The sequence below is a fragment of the Symphalangus syndactylus genome, chromosome 19, assembly GCF_028878055.3.
Source record: "Symphalangus syndactylus isolate Jambi chromosome 19, NHGRI_mSymSyn1-v2.1_pri, whole genome shotgun sequence".
Classification (NCBI taxonomy): Eukaryota; Metazoa; Chordata; class Mammalia; order Primates; family Hylobatidae; genus Symphalangus; species Symphalangus syndactylus.
Window position 1 is genome coordinate 60,929,293 of NC_072434.2, and position 19,495 is coordinate 60,948,787.

At 36.9% G+C, this 19,495-nt stretch overlaps 1 protein-coding gene across 1 annotated transcript in view; it reads right to left on the reverse strand.

Annotated features, from left to right (window-relative positions):
- The window catches only part of USH2A (usherin), an 801,829-nt gene that overhangs the window by 217,459 nt on the left and 564,875 nt on the right, over positions 1 to 19,495 (reverse strand). The window contains exons 46-48 of the mRNA XM_055233796.2: positions 8,287 to 8,496; positions 6,759 to 6,961; positions 762 to 874 (exon numbers count right to left, since the gene is read on the reverse strand). Coding sequence (XP_055089771.1) covers positions 762 to 874; positions 6,759 to 6,961; positions 8,287 to 8,496 — 526 coding nt within the window. The remainder of the gene's footprint in view (positions 1 to 761; positions 875 to 6,758; positions 6,962 to 8,286; positions 8,497 to 19,495) is intronic.

Here is a 19,495-nt window from a genome sequence, read left to right on the forward strand (position 1 = left end):
TAGACTGATTATACAGTGTGTGTATGTGTCTGTGTGTGTGTGTGTGTGTGTTGTTTGTATGTGTAAGTGATGGGTGATTCATCTGGCTTAAGCAAAAAGTATAATGTGAAAGCACTAAGATTTCTTTTCCCACCCTCAGCTTGATACAAACAGATGAACAATTTACCATCTTATTTTCAGCTTTGGAAACAATACCAAATATTATTATTATTGTTGTTACTAATTATGAATAATAAAGAGACTCGCTTTCAAACTATGGTCATTTCTCAGCAACAAAAGAATAAGGAAAAATAAGGTGATTCTACCAAGAAGCTGACAAAATTGGTAATGGTTATCTAAATATTATCTGCCCTACCAATTTTACAGATTTCTAGCTTTAGGGCACTCTGATGTATAAAAATCAATTTTTTTTCAAAAAGATTAAGTTAGAAGGTAGTCATTACAATTAAGCTTCTATTATGCTTCACAAAAGGATTCACTAAAGGACACATTCAAATAAGGAGACATGTATTTCAAGTATTTGCTTACAGGTTACTAAATAAGAAATCTGAGGCTGGGCAATCAGGGAAATTAAGGATTAAATGTCATTGGATGTCCAGTGAAGATTAACATCTGTGAAATAATATCAAAAATTTGATTTACACACACACTTATAATAACCCATTAAATGAGATTGTCATGGCTGAGAGGATACTTTTGATTTTTATTTTCATTTCTTCTGATCAGAGTTCCTTAGATTTAACTGACACAAAATTTTGTACCTTGAAGTGATGCCACGAATTGTGGGTGTTGGTATATCACTTGGAGTATCTTCCACAGTGGTGATTTGGGTTCCACTGCTTTTCACGCAGGCGTATATTGTGCAGACTTCAACCTGCAAACATTAGTTTAGAAAAAAGAAATGCAACCATTTTTGAAATAGTTACTAACAATAGTCTGAATCTCACCTTCCCTCATTTCACATGAATCTCTTGTATTTCTCTATAGCCTCTTGAGGTTTAATCAATATTCATTTTTGATGTTAACTGACTCCAAAGGAATGAGCTCAGAGGAAGGTACAGAATTGGGATCAAGACAATTGATTTAGTAATGGGAATGATGATGTTTACTCTCTGGTTGCAACTATTCAGAAAGAGAAAGATACATTAATCTACTCAAGAGCATAGTCAAGGAATGGAAGATGCCCAAGTGACAGTTTGCAAGCATAATAGGTTATCACTGCTTACTGTTCTCTAAATCTATAACTAAGTAGTGTAATGATGGTATCTTCTGGAAGTCTTGACACTGTAAAACAAATAGCCTAAATGCTAATGTCTAATGGAGGAAAAATGAGGCCTAGAGAAGCCTTCCAATATGGCTGAGCTATTTTATATCCATTTGTTCCAGATGCAGTTGTATTTTTACCTTAATCACAGCAGAAAATCATCATTCATCCCTTTAATTCTGCCGCCTAATCTGAATAAAAACCGAGGAGGGTGGAATAACTGAAGATTAGAAATGTGGTTCATCAAGCATTAGTAACACAAAAGGAACGCGTTAACCAAGAGGGAGGAGAGAGAAATGAATATACAAAAGATTGGGAACATTTATAAAGCAATGTGATTCTGCTCTCAATTAAAGGATAAACCAAAGAGAAATGTATTTTCACAGTGCTAATTTACTTTAAGCATATAATACATAAATGGAGAAGGCAAGCTAGGTACTGATGAATCTTAAACACTAATTCCGAGCTTTTATGTGAAATGGTTCTCTGATTGTTCCTTTGGTGGTTGAGGAAAGGCAAATGGGATTCTTGTATTTACTAGATATGCTACTTTATTCATAGGGTACCTAAATGTTAGTTGAGGCATATGTTCATAATGCTGTATGAGTTGTGTTACTTACTGATGCCATATAGTCTTTTGAGGTATTAATAGTGGATATTTAAACACTATCAAGGGCCTACATTCTGAGCATGTCCAATTAAATCTGAAATAAAGGCAGATGAACTTAAAATATAACGCTGTAATATAATTAATGAAAATGAACTTTATACATATTGGAAAAATTTGATTCTATGATACATAATGAGATAACTCAGAATCAATTCAACTGAATTTATTATGTATCTAATATGTGCCAAATATTATAATGGATATATGCACAAATAATTGTATTGATTCCTCATAACTCCATTTAAACAAATTTACAGAGAAGCCAGGGAATATTGTCAAGCTGGTAAGATTTGGGATATCTGAGTTGTTCTCCACTGTACCCTACTGGCTTCTCATCTAAATGTTAAACATAACTTTAAGCTCTAAACTACTTAGGTATATTAAAATGTTTCTCCAGAAAACATTTCTTTTGATTCATTGTTCAAAGGAAAATGACCAATGACTACTGGTTGTAGCCAGATGATTATATATGTTTTAACCTCAAATGTTAGAGAAATGTGCCAATTTTTTTTTATTGTTACTAATGTTAACATTCCAAGTCTCCATTTTGGGACCTATTTCTGGTGCTAAAACTATATTGTATAACATGTGAATGAAACACAAATATAAAGCTTACTATATTTATATTAAAAAGAGGTAAAATTGAATAAAAATGAAATTATTATTTCTTTGTAAAAGGGACATATAAAGGGATTATTCAAAAAGTAGATACTTGGCTGGGTGCAGTGGCTCACACCTGTAATCCCAGCACTTTGGGAAGCTTAGGCAGGTGGATCACCTGAGGTCAGGAGTTTGAGTTAACATGGTGAAACCCTGTCTCTACTGAAAATACACATAAAAGAATAACCTGGTGTGGTGGTGGGCACCTGGAATCCTAGGTACTTGGGAGGCTGAGGCATGAGAATCGCTTGATTCCAGGAGGCAGAGGTTGCAGTGAGCCGAGATCGTGCCAATGCACTCCAACCTGGGTGACAAGAGTGAGACTCTGTCTCAAAAAAAAAAAAAAAAGTAGATACTTGATTGTGTTATGTGCTTTAAAATCAATAGCTATTTTACGATGGGGTTAGCATAGAGAGCCTTAATTCTAAAGTATTAGGCATTCCAATTAAATGCTTATTTTAAATGAAACTAAATCACCTTTGACATCATAATGAAAACCACTGAAATTTGATGTTCAAATTTCCAGAAATGCAACAGCTATATCAAGTACAATATTCTTGGACTGCAAAAAGCTTCACAAAAAATATGGTAATCAGGAATAAGAATATCTTAGGCACTAATAACAAAATTCTATTATTGGATTCTACTTTGGTCTTTTGTATCTTCATCTGTTTCCACTCTCCTCAGGCTACCAGAAGAGGAGGCTTTATACCTACTGGCTTGAGTTATTTATACCTGACTCAAACCAGTAGTGGTATAAATAAAGCCTTTTCCATAGAACACTTTTAAACGTTAACTCTTGATCCAGAGTCAGAAAGCTGAGCTGCACATGCATGCATAGCACACAGTGTTCTCACTTCTAGGTTGTGTGTTTCGAGTCTTGGTAAAGCAAATGAATAAGGTGACTTTCGAAAACTCAGCTTTCCTGAACAGGGGTCAGAAGAAGACAATACGGCAAATCCTCGATCACCTTCTTGTGTTAGCCTTTTTTATATAGCTATATTTCTAATTTATTTGGAGCATGATTTCTATTTTATAATTTGGCCTATGGCCTACCTGCATACATGGACTCACCGTAAGAATCATGAACATAAACATTAGTCCACATATTTCATGCTAAGACAACTCAGGTAGGTTACGGGAATCATGGTGTGCAATGAAAACAAAACACTGCTTAAGAAAAGCAGAGAGGACACGAATGGAAAAACATTCCATGCTCATGGATAGGAAGAATAAATATCATGAAAATGGCCATATTGCCCAAAGTAATTAATAGATTCAATGATATTCCCATTAAACTACCAATGACATTCTTCGCAAAATTAGAAAAAGCTACTTTAAAGTTCATATGGAACCAAAAAAGAGCCTGTATAGCCAAGACAATCATAAGCAAAAAGAACAAAGCTGGAGGCATCACACTACCTGACTTTAGACTATACTACAAGGCTACAGTAACCAAAACAGCATGGTACTGGTACAAAAACAGACACATGGACCAATGGAGCGGAATAGAGATCTCAGAAATAAGACTGCGCATTTACCACTATCTGATCTTTGACAAATCTGACAAAAACAAAAAACAAGCAGTGGGGAAAGGATTCCCTATTTAATAAATGGTCCTGGAAAAACTGGCTAGCCATATGCAGAAAATTGAAACTGGATCCCTTCCTTACATCTTATACAAAACGTAACTCAAGATGGATTAAAGACTTAAATGTAAAACCCTAAACTATAAAAATCCTAGAAGAAAACCTAGGCAATACCATTCAGGACATAGGCACAGGCAAACATTTCATGACAAAAATGTCAAAAACAATTGCAGCAAAAGAAAAATTGACAAATGGGATCTAATTAAACTAAAGAGCTTCTGCACAGCAAAAGAAACTATCGTCAGAGTGAACGGGCAACCTACAGAATGGGAGAAAATTTTTGCAATCTATCCATCTGACAAATGTTTAATATCTAGAATCTATAAGAAACTTAAACAAATTTGCAAGAAAAAAACAACCCCATCAAAAAAAGTGGGCAAAGGACATTAACAGACACTTCTCCAAAGAAGAATTTATGCAGCCAACAAACATATATAAAAGAGCTCAACATAACTGATCATTAGAGAAATGCACATCAAAACCACAATGAGATACCATTTCATGCCAGTCAGAATGGTGATTATTAAAAAGTCAAGAAACAACAGATGCTGGTGAAGCTGTGGAGAAATAGAAAGGCTTTTATGCTGTTGGGGGGAATGTAAATTAGTTCAACCATTGTGAAAGACAGTGTGGTGGGTCCTCAAAGGCCTAGGACCAGAAACACCATTAGACCTAGTCATCCCATTACTGGGTATATACCCAAAGAAGTATAAATCATTCTATTATAAAGATACATGTACATATATGTTCACTGAAGCACTATTAACAATAGCAATGACATGGAATCTCCCCAAATGTTCATCAATTTTAGACTGGATAAAGAAAATGTGGTACATGTACACCATGGAATACCGTGCAGCCATAAAAAGGAATGAGATCATGTCCTTTACAGGGACATAGATGGAGCTGGAAGCCATTATCCTCAGCAAACTAACACAGGAACAGAAAAGCAAACATCACATGTTCTCACTTATAAGTAGGAGCTGTACAGTGAGAACACATGGACACGGGTAGGGGAACAACACACACTGGGGCCTGTTGAGGGGGCATCAGGGGAGGGAGAACATCAGAATAAATAGCTAATAATGCATGTGCAGCTTAATACCTGGTAGATGGGTTGATAGGTTCAGCAAACCACCATGGCATACGTTTACCTATGTAACAAACCTACATGTCCTGAACACGTATCCAGGAACTTAAAATAAAATACATTTAAATAAAAAAAAAAGAAAAATAATTAATGTACCCTTCTTCTGTATTCAAAGATATTTTTATTTGGTTTTCTTAGGAAGCTAGGTCTATGAGTCCAGTAGGGGAGACTAAAGTGTTTGTTGTAGCCAGATGATTATATGTCTTAACCTCAAATGTCAGGAAAAGGAGATGGAAACCTGAATGAGGTAGTACTATTAAATGGATAGAACCAGTAAAAAGTTTCTGTGGTCAAATAAAATTTCTGTGCTTAATATCTTCTGAAAATTATCTTATGAAGCTCTTACGAATTTTAGAAGCAGCTTCATTAAAAAATTTAGTAAATTGCAAGCTTTCTGTAAATGTGGGGTTTCTGAAATACCCTGATTTTTTTTTATCACTCATTTGCACATTTAGCCTTGTTATCTTTTATGGCTTGGTACTCCAACAAGATTTCCAATTCTGTGAAGATAAGTTCCTTGTTTTATATGCTTTAGTATTCCCTATACTTTTTCTACTTTTAAGGCCAGTAGCTCCTGAAGAAGTCTATGAATTTGACTTCAAGTGATCAGTGCACTTTCTGAAATCATGGGTTAAATTTTGTCATACAAGTGCATAAATATTTTTCTAAGGCAGAGTACACTGACTTCATAAGATTCTCAAAGAAGTCCAAGGGCAAAAAATTTTAACCACAATTGCTCTCACATATGCGGAGAACATTTTTTGAGTGATGAATAAATATATTTCTTTCAACTTCGGCTAAAACCTTTTAATATTTTTTGTCTGCTATGTTTTTTATATATGTCTTCCTGTTGCATTCAGAATCACAGAATGCTAGAGGTGGCTAGAATGTTTTAAGTAATCTAGTCCATTGCCCTTACAAAAAAGGAAGTTGACACCAAGTGAAGTTTCATAACTCCTCTGGAGATATTAAATTAGTAAATAGGAGAAATGGGAAGAGAAAAAAACATCTCCACATTTACAAACTGATTCTGATTTTGATTTCAGTAAAAGATCCCGGGAAAAGGTAAAAACTGCTCAGCAAGATTTATTTAGAATACATGATTAGCTTCATTTTGCCAGTGAGAATTTCATCACCATCCTCATCACCATCGTTTTCCATATTATCATTATCTTCTCTCCAGAGACTCACATGTTTGCCTACAGCACACAGATTTAATTCTGATCAATTTCCCTTCTCTCTTTTCCCTTCCCCACCAATGAAATAATCTGTAACCAAGACAGAAGATATCCACTTGAAGACATTGCCTGGCATGTTTTATTTAACATATCCATAAGCCTAACCATCAAAAAACAATGTTCTAACCTGAATGTCATAGATAGTGAAGGGAGACAGGTCTGTCAGAATAAACGACCCAGGCACATTCATTCCGGTCTTGTAGAGCTTATTATTTACATAGATAGAATACTGAGTGACAACACCATTTGGGTTTGAAGGAGATGTCCAGATGACACGTACAGCTGTACTGTTGATGATGACAACCTCTGGAGGAAGCATGCCCTGAGGCTCTAGAATTAAAGGAAGAAACTGAATAAACTCCAGCTGTCTCTGAAAAAGCACATGTTAAGCTAAATGCAGATTAGTATTTAGGTTTAGCAAAGGGTTTGTTGCTTATCTGCTTTTCGCTGATGAAGTTATCACAGTCTGTAGTCCTCTGTAAATTGGCTTATTATACTCTCAGTTAGAAACCATAAGAATTGGTGGTAAAATGCTTTATACCACCAGCATAGTGCTAATCTTCAATACTATATGACCAGTGGGATATGATGATGAATTAGTCACCCATCTGCACCACTAACACTTATCTATTTTTTGTCTTTTTTCCATCCCTTCACTCTATACCTTCAAGGTGCGGGGAGGGAGGGAAGGAAATAAAATTTGCTCCTTAAGCAAAAAATAAAACTCAAATACAATGAGGCTGGTGGAACGTGAAAAATCATTTGATGTTACTAGCTTGTAACTCAAGCAATATGAAGCAATAATGCAATATTGTCATTATGTAAATGATTTTGAATGTTGATTACCATAGGTAATGATGAAATCTAACATAAGAAAAAAATCTTGCTTAGCGTTAAATTGCATAATTATTCAAGCATGTCAGAAATAACTATGCAAAGACCTATTTTTATCATAAGAACCCATCTTAACTAGTTGAAGAATTGTCCTTGTGATCTACCCTATTTTATAAACAAAAGGTGCCGACCTTTGGCACCACAAAGGGAAATGGGTTCCACAGTTAAAGAGCTCTGCTAATGACCTGGAACACTTGCTTGGGAGGTAATGATATTATAATGTTTATAATGAGACTTTATAAAGCCAAAAAGATTAGAAAGACCATTCCAAACACATTTCAGATTCACAAGTTGCTTCCCTTGCTTCCTCCCCCTTGCTAACTGGCTTAGAAATGAGTCATAGGCAATTTTTCTCAGTGGCTGAACTTCCACCTACCATTTCTGGTGACTCAGGGAGGGCTCTCACTGTGTTTGGCTGTCGTTTTGAAAAACATACTGCTTCTGAGGGCAAATCTTAAAAAAAATGTTTCTAAATGTCACCATTTATTGATGTGAATTCAGCTCTAAAATAAGTATACACTGAAAAGAACAGGAACAAACTGGGCTAATATCTCATTATTAGAGCTTGTGCTTCTGTCTCAATGGGACTGCTTATTGATCTGCTACTGACGACAGTGAGCACTTAAGCATTTTAGCCCTCGCCCCTTTCCCTCCTACACCGGAAATTTTATAATGGAGGGATGACTGATCTCAACCCCGGCAAGAATCAATCAATTTCATTCGCATCTCTGAGGCAAATATCCTTTAGAATCTGGACTCACCCCCATCGCAAGTGGTTGCATGAAGTCCTGCACTGTTGATGCTGTGGACTCCATTGAAGACAGAGATAAAGATCCAATACTCTGTGTTTGGCTTTAGGTGGCCAATGACATGAGAGTTTACATCTGGCAAGATTTTTAGAGAGTCGTTTGAGGTAGCAGAACTCCAAAAAAGTGTGTAATATTCAACTTCACCTTGTAGGTCTTGAACGGCTGTCAACAATAAATGCAGGACATGGTGAATGTAGCTGAGGGTTTCAGGGGAAAAAAAATTCTATCATTAGCTTTCTAGAATGAGAAAAAAAGAAGCTTAGAGAGTCTTTGTCTTGGAAATGTTAAAAAAAAGCTTATGAGATCTCCTTTTTGGCGGTGCTGGTGGTGATAGTTTTTATTTTATTTATTTATTTTTGAGACAGAGTCTCGCTCTGTCACTCAGGCTGGAGTGCAGTGGTGCAATCTTGGCTCACTGCAGCCTTGACATCTTGGGCTCAAGCGAACTTCCTGCTTCAGCCTTCCAAGTAGCTGGGACTACAGGCTCAGGCCATCACACTAGTTAACTTTTATCAGTGTTTTGTAGACACAGGGTCTTGCTATGTTTCCCAGGCTGGTCTCAAACTTCTGGCCTCAAGTGATTCTCCCACCTTAGCCTCCCAAAGTGTTGGGATTACAGGTATGAACAACTGCACCTGGGCAGTTTTTATTTTTTAATAATTTGTGTTTTTTCCCAATCCCATAATTAATTGCAGGCTTATATAGGAATATGAGTCTTATAAAAGTCTCATCTTTTTAATTTCCTTTAAATATTTTAATTTTCCTACTTATTATTATTCAATGAATCATCAGAACTTTGATATAACACTTATGAAAGGAAACTAAGGTGAAAATAAAAGTACACAATACGTGGAACAACTTCTGCTCATAAGTAACATAATCCTAGAGAGAAGACTAGGCTAATACAAATGAGGGCATTTCCTGACACAGATCCTAGAGACATTTTTTTAACTTGCTAACAACATTTGCTAACTGATACCTGGAAGAATGCTTAGATAGATATCCTTTTATATACATTGTCAATGTAGCAGGGCTACATAGCATGCTCCCCTTAAGGACTGGCTCAGGATAATACTTAAATTTTTATCAGGGCTCTCATCTTTCTCTTCTAGTTCAATGTGTTTCTATAATGTAGACAAGCCTTTAAAAGATACCAAAATCAATCACTAACTGTCTTGCAAATATAACTCATCAATTCTTCAACCTTTATCCTTTCAAAGACCAGTCTATTATTTTTTCTCCTCTTCCTCCCAATTTATCCATTGTGTTCCTTAGGCTCTGCTTCTCATTATCTGCCCACAACGATTCTTTAACAAGAGAACATGAAAACAGCCATATTTTCTTAGGTAGGAAGTAGTATGCTGCTCTACTTACATCAATATTATTTTCAGAGGCTTTTAAACAGAAATGATTACCTTCGTTTGTTAGGATGGGGGTGGAGTGTTGGCTTACAAGCCTTCTGAAATTTCATGTCAAATTATGCATCAAAAATTGCTCAGGCCAGGCAGAGTGGCTCACACCTGTAATCCTAGTACTTTATGAGGCTGAGATCACTTGAGCTCAGGAGTTTGAGACCAGCCTGGGAAACATGGCAATACCCCATCTCTACATGAAATACAAAAACTAACCAGGCGTGATGGCACACACCTGTAGTCCCAGCTACTCAGGAAGCTGAGGCAGTAGGATGGCTTGAGCTCAGGAGGCAGAGGTTGTGGTGAGCTGAGATCGTGCCACTGTACTCCAGGCTGGACAACAGAATGAGACCATGTCTCAGGAAAAAAAAAAAAGAAAAAAAGTTAAATAGCATTAGTCCAAGGATTGGGAGGAAAAAGTGGCATTTCTCCTTATGGCTATCGAAGTCCAATTTCATTTATATGTGAGATCCCAGCATATGGCCATATAAAGTAATATAGCTTTGAGAATACTGTATTTCTTTAAAGGACCCCTTTACATTAAAGTCTTGGTGATTTTGCATAAAAACTGAATGCTAGGTTTTTCTTTTTGTTTTTCCTAAATACACTACTGCTTTCACTTTAGCTCTAGAAACAGTTAAAAGGGTATGATGTGCCAGTGTAGTTCGAAGAGTTTGTATTGGAAGACCTTTAGCAATTAATTTGGAAAATTCTGGGTTTTGCAGTTTCTTTCCTCTGATGTCACAAAAATGTAAGCACATGCAATAATGAGGTCATTATTGATCATTGGCAGTAACTGACCATTAAAATCCCTTAAAATTTTCCTGAATGATAATGTTCGTCAAGTACAGCAAAGCCATGGGTGTAGTGAGTGCAAACGTTTCTTCTGTTACTAGCATCATTTTCTACTGGCTCACAGCATTATTTATTACTCATTAATTTGTGGCTGCTATGGTATAATGCAAAGTGTACTAGATTTGTAGTTTATGTTGAATTTTAGTTTGTTAAGTGAGCAGGCTGATTATAAAGTCAAGCCCTAAAGATGTAATATTAATGAAATGCTTTCAAACTTTACTTGATTTCACTTGGGTTATTAAATGTGCCTGTTATCTGCACTATCAAGCTCCAATTAATATACCTATGTAGATACATTAAATATATTTCCACTAGCACAAGTTCAAGACGAGCAAAGATCACATGTCAATCAATGTCTGGATGAGACCCCATTAAATGTCCATTCTTAGCCATGCACCATATGTCAACCCCTCTGAAACAGAACAGAACCTAGGACAACAGGAAAAGATTGTGATTCCGTTCCATTGTTTATGTCTTACTGCATGATATGGAGGCTCTTGAGAACAGAAACAGGCAGCATTTCTGGGTAACAAGTACCAGATTTCTGGCCTATTCTCCCTGTTTCCACCATTTGCTTCAACACTTCTTTCTCCACTCATGTGGATGTTACACTTGGGAGTCCAAAACATAGAAAAATCTAGAAACACATACACTTTTATACATGTTCCTGGTTATCACATGAGAAGTTCTGGGAGCAGTACATGCATAGGAGCATATTTTTCATTGCTCAAATAAGGTCTTTAACCTTCGACGCACTCATCCTAAGCCAGTGAACCATCTAAGAAACAGAAGATACATCCTCAGTTCAATAGACCAGCACAAAATTAAAGGCTGATGACCTTGATTTTACCTCTGAGAGAGGAAGGCTATTAGTATGGAAACAGCTGAATGAAGAGGCAAGTAAATTTCACTCTCCCTGTCTATTGAGAAAAGCTGGGTCTGAATGTATCTCTCCTTTTTTAAATAGAAAAACATAAGTTACAAGGCTTTTTCCTAGCATAAGACAAGGGAAATCTTGTCTAGAACCTTCCAAGGCAGAAGTTTTGTGTATAATACTTCTATGAGAATGGGATGGAGGTTTTATAAAATATTTGCATGGTGTACCAAAAATAAAAAAGGGACATGACTTCATGAAAAAGAAGCCTCTATGAAGTAGGTTTGTGGAATCATAAAAAGATAGCCACAAAGACAAAGATGTAAAGGGGTCTGCCTTAAATAAGGAAAGCAAGGAAACATGTAAAGCAATGGCAGAATTAAAACTTACGTTGAAAGCAGAAATGAGCAGAGTTAAAAATGCACAATATCAAAGAATTAACAGGAAAATGACAAGGAAATCAGTGAAAGTCAAAATTATAGACATTGAGAACAGAAAAAATCTAATTACCTTAAAAATAAATGCAATAAATAATTACGGATATGAAATGCCCCACTAAACCTTACCCAAAATGACTTATGTCTACAAACTGAATAGACTAATACAGTTTTCTCCAAAATAATCACAATATACCCAAACATAGACATATCATGGAATATTGAAACATTTTAAAGGTAAACCAAAAATTAGGAACATTTATAAATGAAACATTTATAAAAGAAAAAAATCAGATAAGCTTCAAACTTCTTATGTGGAATGTCAAATGTTGAAAGACAATGGAACAATTTCAACAAGTCTTGAGGGGAAATAGTTTAATCCAAGAATTTTATACATTTAAGTGGTTACTTATGTGTAAAAACAACAGACATACTTTCTTATTTAGGCAAATTTAAGAGAATGTGCAAAGATGAGAGAAATACTTTCTTATATCACCAAACATTTAGAGAACATAAAACTAATTAATTGTTTTTTTTTGTTTGTTTCATGATAAAACTATCCAATAATCTTCTTCAGAAGACAGAAAGATTGATCAAGATCCAGAATTCAAGATTGGGAAAGTTTAAGAATTGCTGATAAGTACTGAAGCTATTTAGAGAAAATAGTTGTGTAAAAAAATATATCATAACAACAATATTAATAATAATAATAAACTGAACGTTGAAAACAGCAGATGAGAAAGGCAAGAAAAGTAACAGTATATTAAGTTATTTATTATACATAAAATAGAATGGCATGAAAAAATAGAGAAAGACATTAGTAACCATTAATATCATTAATACCATTTAAACTTTAAAATATAGTATGGAAGATAAAAGCTATCTTCCGTAATCTGAAGGCAAAGATTTCTAGAACTCCCTAATACCAACATTTTTCTCTTCTTGTCACATAATTGAACTACATTTCCTGGGCCCCATGCATCTGGACTGAGATGTGAAGGAGCAATTGGCTGTCTCTGAGGGTCTAGTTTTCCCATCTAAGGTAGGATTCTAAGGCCCTGGGGAATGGTGGATTCACTACATGGAAAAAGTCTGTCTTTAATTGACACATAGGAGTTTAAAAAGGGCAACACAATAATAGCAGGGGACTTCAATACTCCACTGACAGTACTAGACAGGTCAAGACAGAAAGTCAACAAAGAAACAATGGACTTAAAGTATACCCTAGAACAAATAGATTTAACAGATATTTGTAAAACATTCTACCCCAAAACTGCAGAATATACATTCTATTCATCAGCACATGGAACATTCTCCAAGATAGTCCATACGATAAGCCACAAAATGAGTCTCAACAAATTTAAGAAAATTAAAATCATATCAAGTATTCTTTCAGATCACAGTGGAATAAAATTGGAAATCAACTCCAATAAGAACACTCAAAATGATGCAAATACATGGAAATTAAATAATCTGCTCCTGAATGATCATTGGGTCAACAATGAAATCCAGAAGAAAATTAAAAATTATTTGAACTGAATGATAATAGTGACACAACATATTAAAACTTCTTGGATATAACAAAAGCAGTGTTAAGAGGAAAGTTCATAGCCTTAAATGCCTATATTAAAAAGTCTGAAAGAGCACAAATAGACAATCTAAGGTCACACCTCAAGGAACTAGAGAAACAAGTACAAACTAAACCCAAAGCCAGCAGAAGAAAAGAAATAACCAAAATCAAAGCAGAACTAAATGCAATTGAAACAAACAACCAAAACAATACAAAAGATAAGTGAAATAAAGACCTGATTCTTGGAAAAGATAAATACAATTGACAGACCATGTAGGAAGATTAACCAAGAAAAGAAGAGAGAAGATCCAAAAAAGCTCAATTAGAAATAAAACAGGAGACATTTCAACTGATACCACAGAAATACAAAAGATCATTCAAGGCTACTGTGAACACCTTTATGCAAATAAACTAGAAAACCTTGATAAAATCCTGGAAATATACAACTCTACTAGATTAAACCAGGAAGTAATAGAAACTCTGAACAGACCAATAACAAGCAGTGAGATTGAAATGGTTATTATAACATTACCAATAAAAAAAGTCCAGGACCAGACAGATTCACAGTTGAATTCTATCAGACATTCAAAGAAGAATGGGTACCAATCATATTGACACTATTCCAAAAGATATAGAAAGAAGAAATACTCCTTACATCATTCTATGAAGCCAATATCATTCTAATACCAAAAACAGGAGAGGACATGACAAAAAAGAAAACTACAGACCAATATCCCTGATGAATATAGATGCAGAAATCCTTAACAAAATACTAGCTAACCAAATCCAACAGCATATCAAAAAGACAATTCACCATGATCAAGTAGGTTTCATAGAAAGGACATACTTTAATGTAATAAAAGTCATCTATGACAAACCCACAGCTGACACTATACTGAATGGGGAAAAGTTGAAAGCTGTATTAGTCTGTTCTCATGCTGCTGATAAAGACATACCTGAGACTGGGCAATTTACCAAAGAAAGAGGTTTAATGGACTCACAGTTCCACATGGCTGGGGATGCCTTACAATCATGGCAGAAGGTGAAAGGCACACCTCACATGGTGGCAGACAAGAAATGAGAGCTTGTGCAGGGAAACTCCTCTTTATAAAACCATCAGATCTCATGAGACTTATTCACTGTCACAAGAATAGCATGGAAAAGACTCACCCCCATGATTCAATTATCTCCCACTGGTTCCCTCTCACAACACATGGGAATTCTGGGAGCTAAAATTCAAGATGAGATTTAGGTGGGGACACAGCCAAACCATATCATGCTGCCCTGGTCCCTCCCAAATCTAATGTCTTTACATTTCAAAGCCAACCATGCCTTCCCAACAGTCCGACAGTCTCCCACAGTCTTAACTCATTTCAGCATTAATTGAAAAGTCCACAGTCCAAAGTCTCATCTGAGACAAGGCAAGTCCCTGCTGCCTATGAGCCTATAAAATCAAAAGCAAGTTAGTTACTTCCTAGAAACAATGGGGGTACAGGCATTGGGTAAATACAGCTGTTCCAAATGGGAGAAATTGGTCAAAACAAAAGGGCTACAGGCCCCAACACAAGTCCAAAATCAAGCAGGGCAGTCAAATCTTAAAGCTCCAAAATGATCTCTTTTGAATCCATGTCTTACAACCAGCTCATGCTGATGCAAGAGGTGGGTTCCCATGGTCTTGGGCAGCTCTGCACCCTGTGGCTTTACAGGGTACAGTCTCCCTCCTGGCTGCTTTCACAGGTTGGCATTATCTGTGCTTTTCCAGGTGCACAGCGCAAGCTGTTGGTGGATCTACTATTCTGGGGTCTAGAGGACAGTGGCCCTCTTCTTACAGTAGCACTAGGTAGTGCCCCAGTAGAGACCCAGTGTGGAGGCACCCACCCCATTTTCCCCTTTTGGGCTGCCCCAACATAGGTTTGCCACGAGTGCCTGCCCCTGCAGCAAACATCTGTCTGGATATCCAGGTGTTTCCATACATCCTTTAAAATCTAGGTGGAGGTTCCCAAAACTCAAATCTTGACTTCTGTGCACTGGTAGGCTCAACACCATGTGGAAGCTGCCAGGTCTTGGGCGTTGCACCCTCTGAAGCCATGGCCCAAGCTCTACATTGGGGCCTTTCAGCCATGGCTGGAGCCACTGAGAAACAGGGCACCAAGTCCCCAGGCTGCAAACAGCATGGGAACCCTGGGTCTGGCCCTTGATACCACTTTTTCCTCCTAGGCCTCTGGGCCTGTGATGGTCGCAGCTGTCATGAAGACCTCTGACATGCCCTGGAGAGATTTTCCCCATTGTCTTGGGGATTAACATTTGGCTCCTCATTACTTATGTAAATTATATAAATTTCTGCAACTGTCTTAAATTTCTTTTCAGAAAAATGGGACTTTTCTTTGCTATCACATTGTCAGGCTGCAAATGTTCTGAACTTTTATGCTCTGCTTTCCTTATAAAACTGAATGCCTTTAACAGCACCCAAGTCACATCTTGAATGTTTTGCTGCTTAGAAATTTTTTCTGCCAGATACCCTAAATCATCTCTCTCAAGTTCATAGTTCCACAAATCTCTAGGGCAGGGGCAAAATGCTGCCAGTCTCTTTGCTAAAACATAACAAGAGTCACCTTTGTTCCAGTTCTCAACAAGTTCCTCATCTCCATCTGAGACCACCTCAGACTGCAATTCATTGTCCACATCATTATTAGCATTTTGGTCAAAGCCATTCAACAAGTCTTTAGGGAGTTCCAAACTTTCCCACATTTTCCTGTCTTCTTCTGAGTCCTCCAAACTGTTCCAATCTCTGCCTGTTACCCAATTCCAAAGTTGCTTCACATTTTTTGGCCATCTTTTCAGCAGCATACCACTCTACTGGTGCCAACTTATGTATTAGTCTGTTCTCATGCTGCTGATAAAGACATATTGGAGATTGGGCAATTTACAAAAGAAAGGCTTAATGCGCTCATAGTTCCACATGGCTTGGAAGGCCTCACAATCATGGTGGAAGGTGAAAGGCACGTCTCACTTGGCAGCAGACAAGAAAAGAGAGCTTGTGCAGGGAAACTCCCCTTTATAAAACCATCAGATCTCATTAGACTTATTCACTATCATGAGAATAGCATAGGAAAGACCTGCCCCTATGATTCAATTATCTCCCACTGGGTCCCTCCCACAACATGTGGGCATTATGGGAGCTACAATTCAGGATGAGATTTGGGTGGGGACACAGCCAAACCATATCAAAACCATTCCCCCTGAGAACTGGAACAAGGCAAGGATGCCTACTTTCACCACTTCTACTCAACATACTGAAGCAGCATCATTGTCTAGGGTAAATATCCATGGTTTGTCATCTCATGCAAGGGAAATCAAGGATGCAGGCACACAGTGAGTTTAAGAGTGGAGGTTTAATAGGCAAAAGAAAGAGAAAAGAGAATAGCTCTCTCTTCTGCAGAGAGAGAAGGGCTCCCAAGTGGGTCTTCCAGTCCACGGCAAAGTTCATGGAGCTTTATAGACTGGCTTGAGGAGGCAGTGCCTGATTTACATAGGGCCTAAAGATTGATTGGACCATGTGTGCCATTTACATAGTGCATGAATAACCTGGTCACCCCATCCTAATATTTTATTATGCAGATGGATTATCTACCTGGCCAGCACCATGTTGTCTGTTTCTTACTGTACATGTGCTTGACAAAGAAAAGGGCAGATGGAGCCACTATGTTGAACATGCCTTGCCCCCAGGTAGCCTTTTTCTGTTGGTGCAGCTGCTGGCATTCACCCATGCAAGCTTCCAGCTTGCTTATCTATGTCTGCAGCTCAATTTAACAGGCTGCTCTTTGTTAGAAAAGAGATAATTTGGGGGCTGCTGCTTTTCATTAAAAGGAAAACCTTATTGAGGACTCTCTTACCCTCCCTATCCGCCTAAATAATTTCTTTTTAACTCCTATATCAATAGTATGTAAATCCTAGCCAAAGCAATCAGACAAGAGAAAAAAATATAGGGCATCCAAATAGGTAAAGAGGAAGTCCAACTGTTGCTGTTTTCTGATGACATGATTGTGTACCCAGAAAGCCCTAGAGACATTTGGATGGCAAAGAGTCATCCAAAAACCCCCTAAAACTGTTAAATAAATTCAGCAAAGTTTTGAGATACAAAATTAATGTAAACAAATCAGTAGCACTGTTATACACAAAGAGCTATCAAGCTGAGAATCAAATCAATAACTTAACCCCTTTTACAATAGCTGCAAAAATAAAAAGTAAAATACTTAGGAATCTACCTAACCAAGGAGGTGAAAGACCTCTAAAAGGAAAACTATATAACGCTGCTGAAAGAAACCGTAGATGACACAAATGAAAACAAATCCCATACACATGGATGGGTAGAATCAATATTGTGAAAATGAACATACTGCCAAAAGCAATCTGCAAATTCAATGCAATTCCCATCAAATTGCCATCAATACAATTCCCATCAATGCAATTCCCATCAAAATGCCACCATCATTCTTCACAGAACTAGAAAAAAATCCTAAAATTCATATGTAATCAAAAAAGAACTCACATAGCCAAAGCAAGACTAAGCTAAAAGGACAAATCTGGAGGTAACACATCACCTGACCTCAAACTATACTATAAGGCCATAGTCACAAAAGCAGCATGGCACTGGTATAAAAATAGGCATATAGACCAATGAAACAAAATAGAGAATTCAGAAATAAAGCCAAATATTTACAGCCAACTGATCTTTGACAAAGGAAACAAAAACATAAAATGGGTAAAGGACAACCTATTCAACAAATGGTGCTGGCATAATTTGCAAGCCACATGTAGAAGAATGAAACTGGATCCTCATCTCTCACCTTGTACAAAAATCAACTCAAGATGGATCAAAGACTTAAATATGAAACCTGAAACCATAAAAATTCTAGAAGATAACATTGGAAAAATCCTTCTAGACATTGGTTTAGGCAAAGACTTCATGACAAAGAACCCAAAAGCAAATGCAACAAAAAGAAAGATAAATAGATGGAACTTAATTAAACCAAAAAGCTTCTGCACAGCAAAAGAAATAACCAGCAGAGTAAACAGACAACCCACAGAGTGGGAGACAGTCTTAAAAATCTTTACTTCTGACAAAGGACTAATATCCAGATCTACAAGCAACTCAAACAAATTAGCAAGAAAAGTACAAACAATCTCATCAAAAAGTGGGCTAAAGACATGAATAGACAATTCTCAAAAGAAGAATGGCCAAGACACGTGGAGATGGCCAACAAACATATGAAAAATACTCAACATCACTAACGATCAGGGAAATGCAAATCAAAACCACAGTGTGATACCACCTTACTCCTGCAAGAATGGCCATAATCAAAAAACCAAAAAATAATTGACCTTGGCATGGATGTGATACAAAGAACACATTTTTACACCGTTGGTGGGAATGTAAACTAGTACAACCACTGTGGAAAACAGTGGCGATTCCTTAAAGAACTAAAAGTAGATTTACCATTTGATTCATCAGTCCTACTCCTGGGTATCTACCAAGAGGAAAAGAAGTCATTATATGAAAAGATACTTACACATGCATGTTTATAGCAGCACAGTTCACAATTGTGAAAACATGGAACCAGCCCAAACGCCCATCAATCAATGAGTGGATAAAAAAAATCTGGTGTGTGTGTGTGTGTGTGTGTGTATCAGCCATTCAAAGGAACAAAACAATGGCATTTGCAGAAACCTTGATGGAACTGGAGACCATTATTCTAAGTGAAGTAACTCAGGAATGAAAAACCAAACATCATATGTTCTCACTCATAAGTGAGAGCTAAACTGTAAGGATGCAAATGCATAAGAATGATACAATGGACTTTAGGCACTCGGGGGAATGGGTGGAAGGGAGGCAACAGATAAAAGACTATCCATTGGATACAGTGTACACTGCTTGGGTGATGGGTGCACCAAAATCTCAGAAATCACCACTAAAGAACTTATTCATGTACAAATAAGTAAATAAACAAATTGA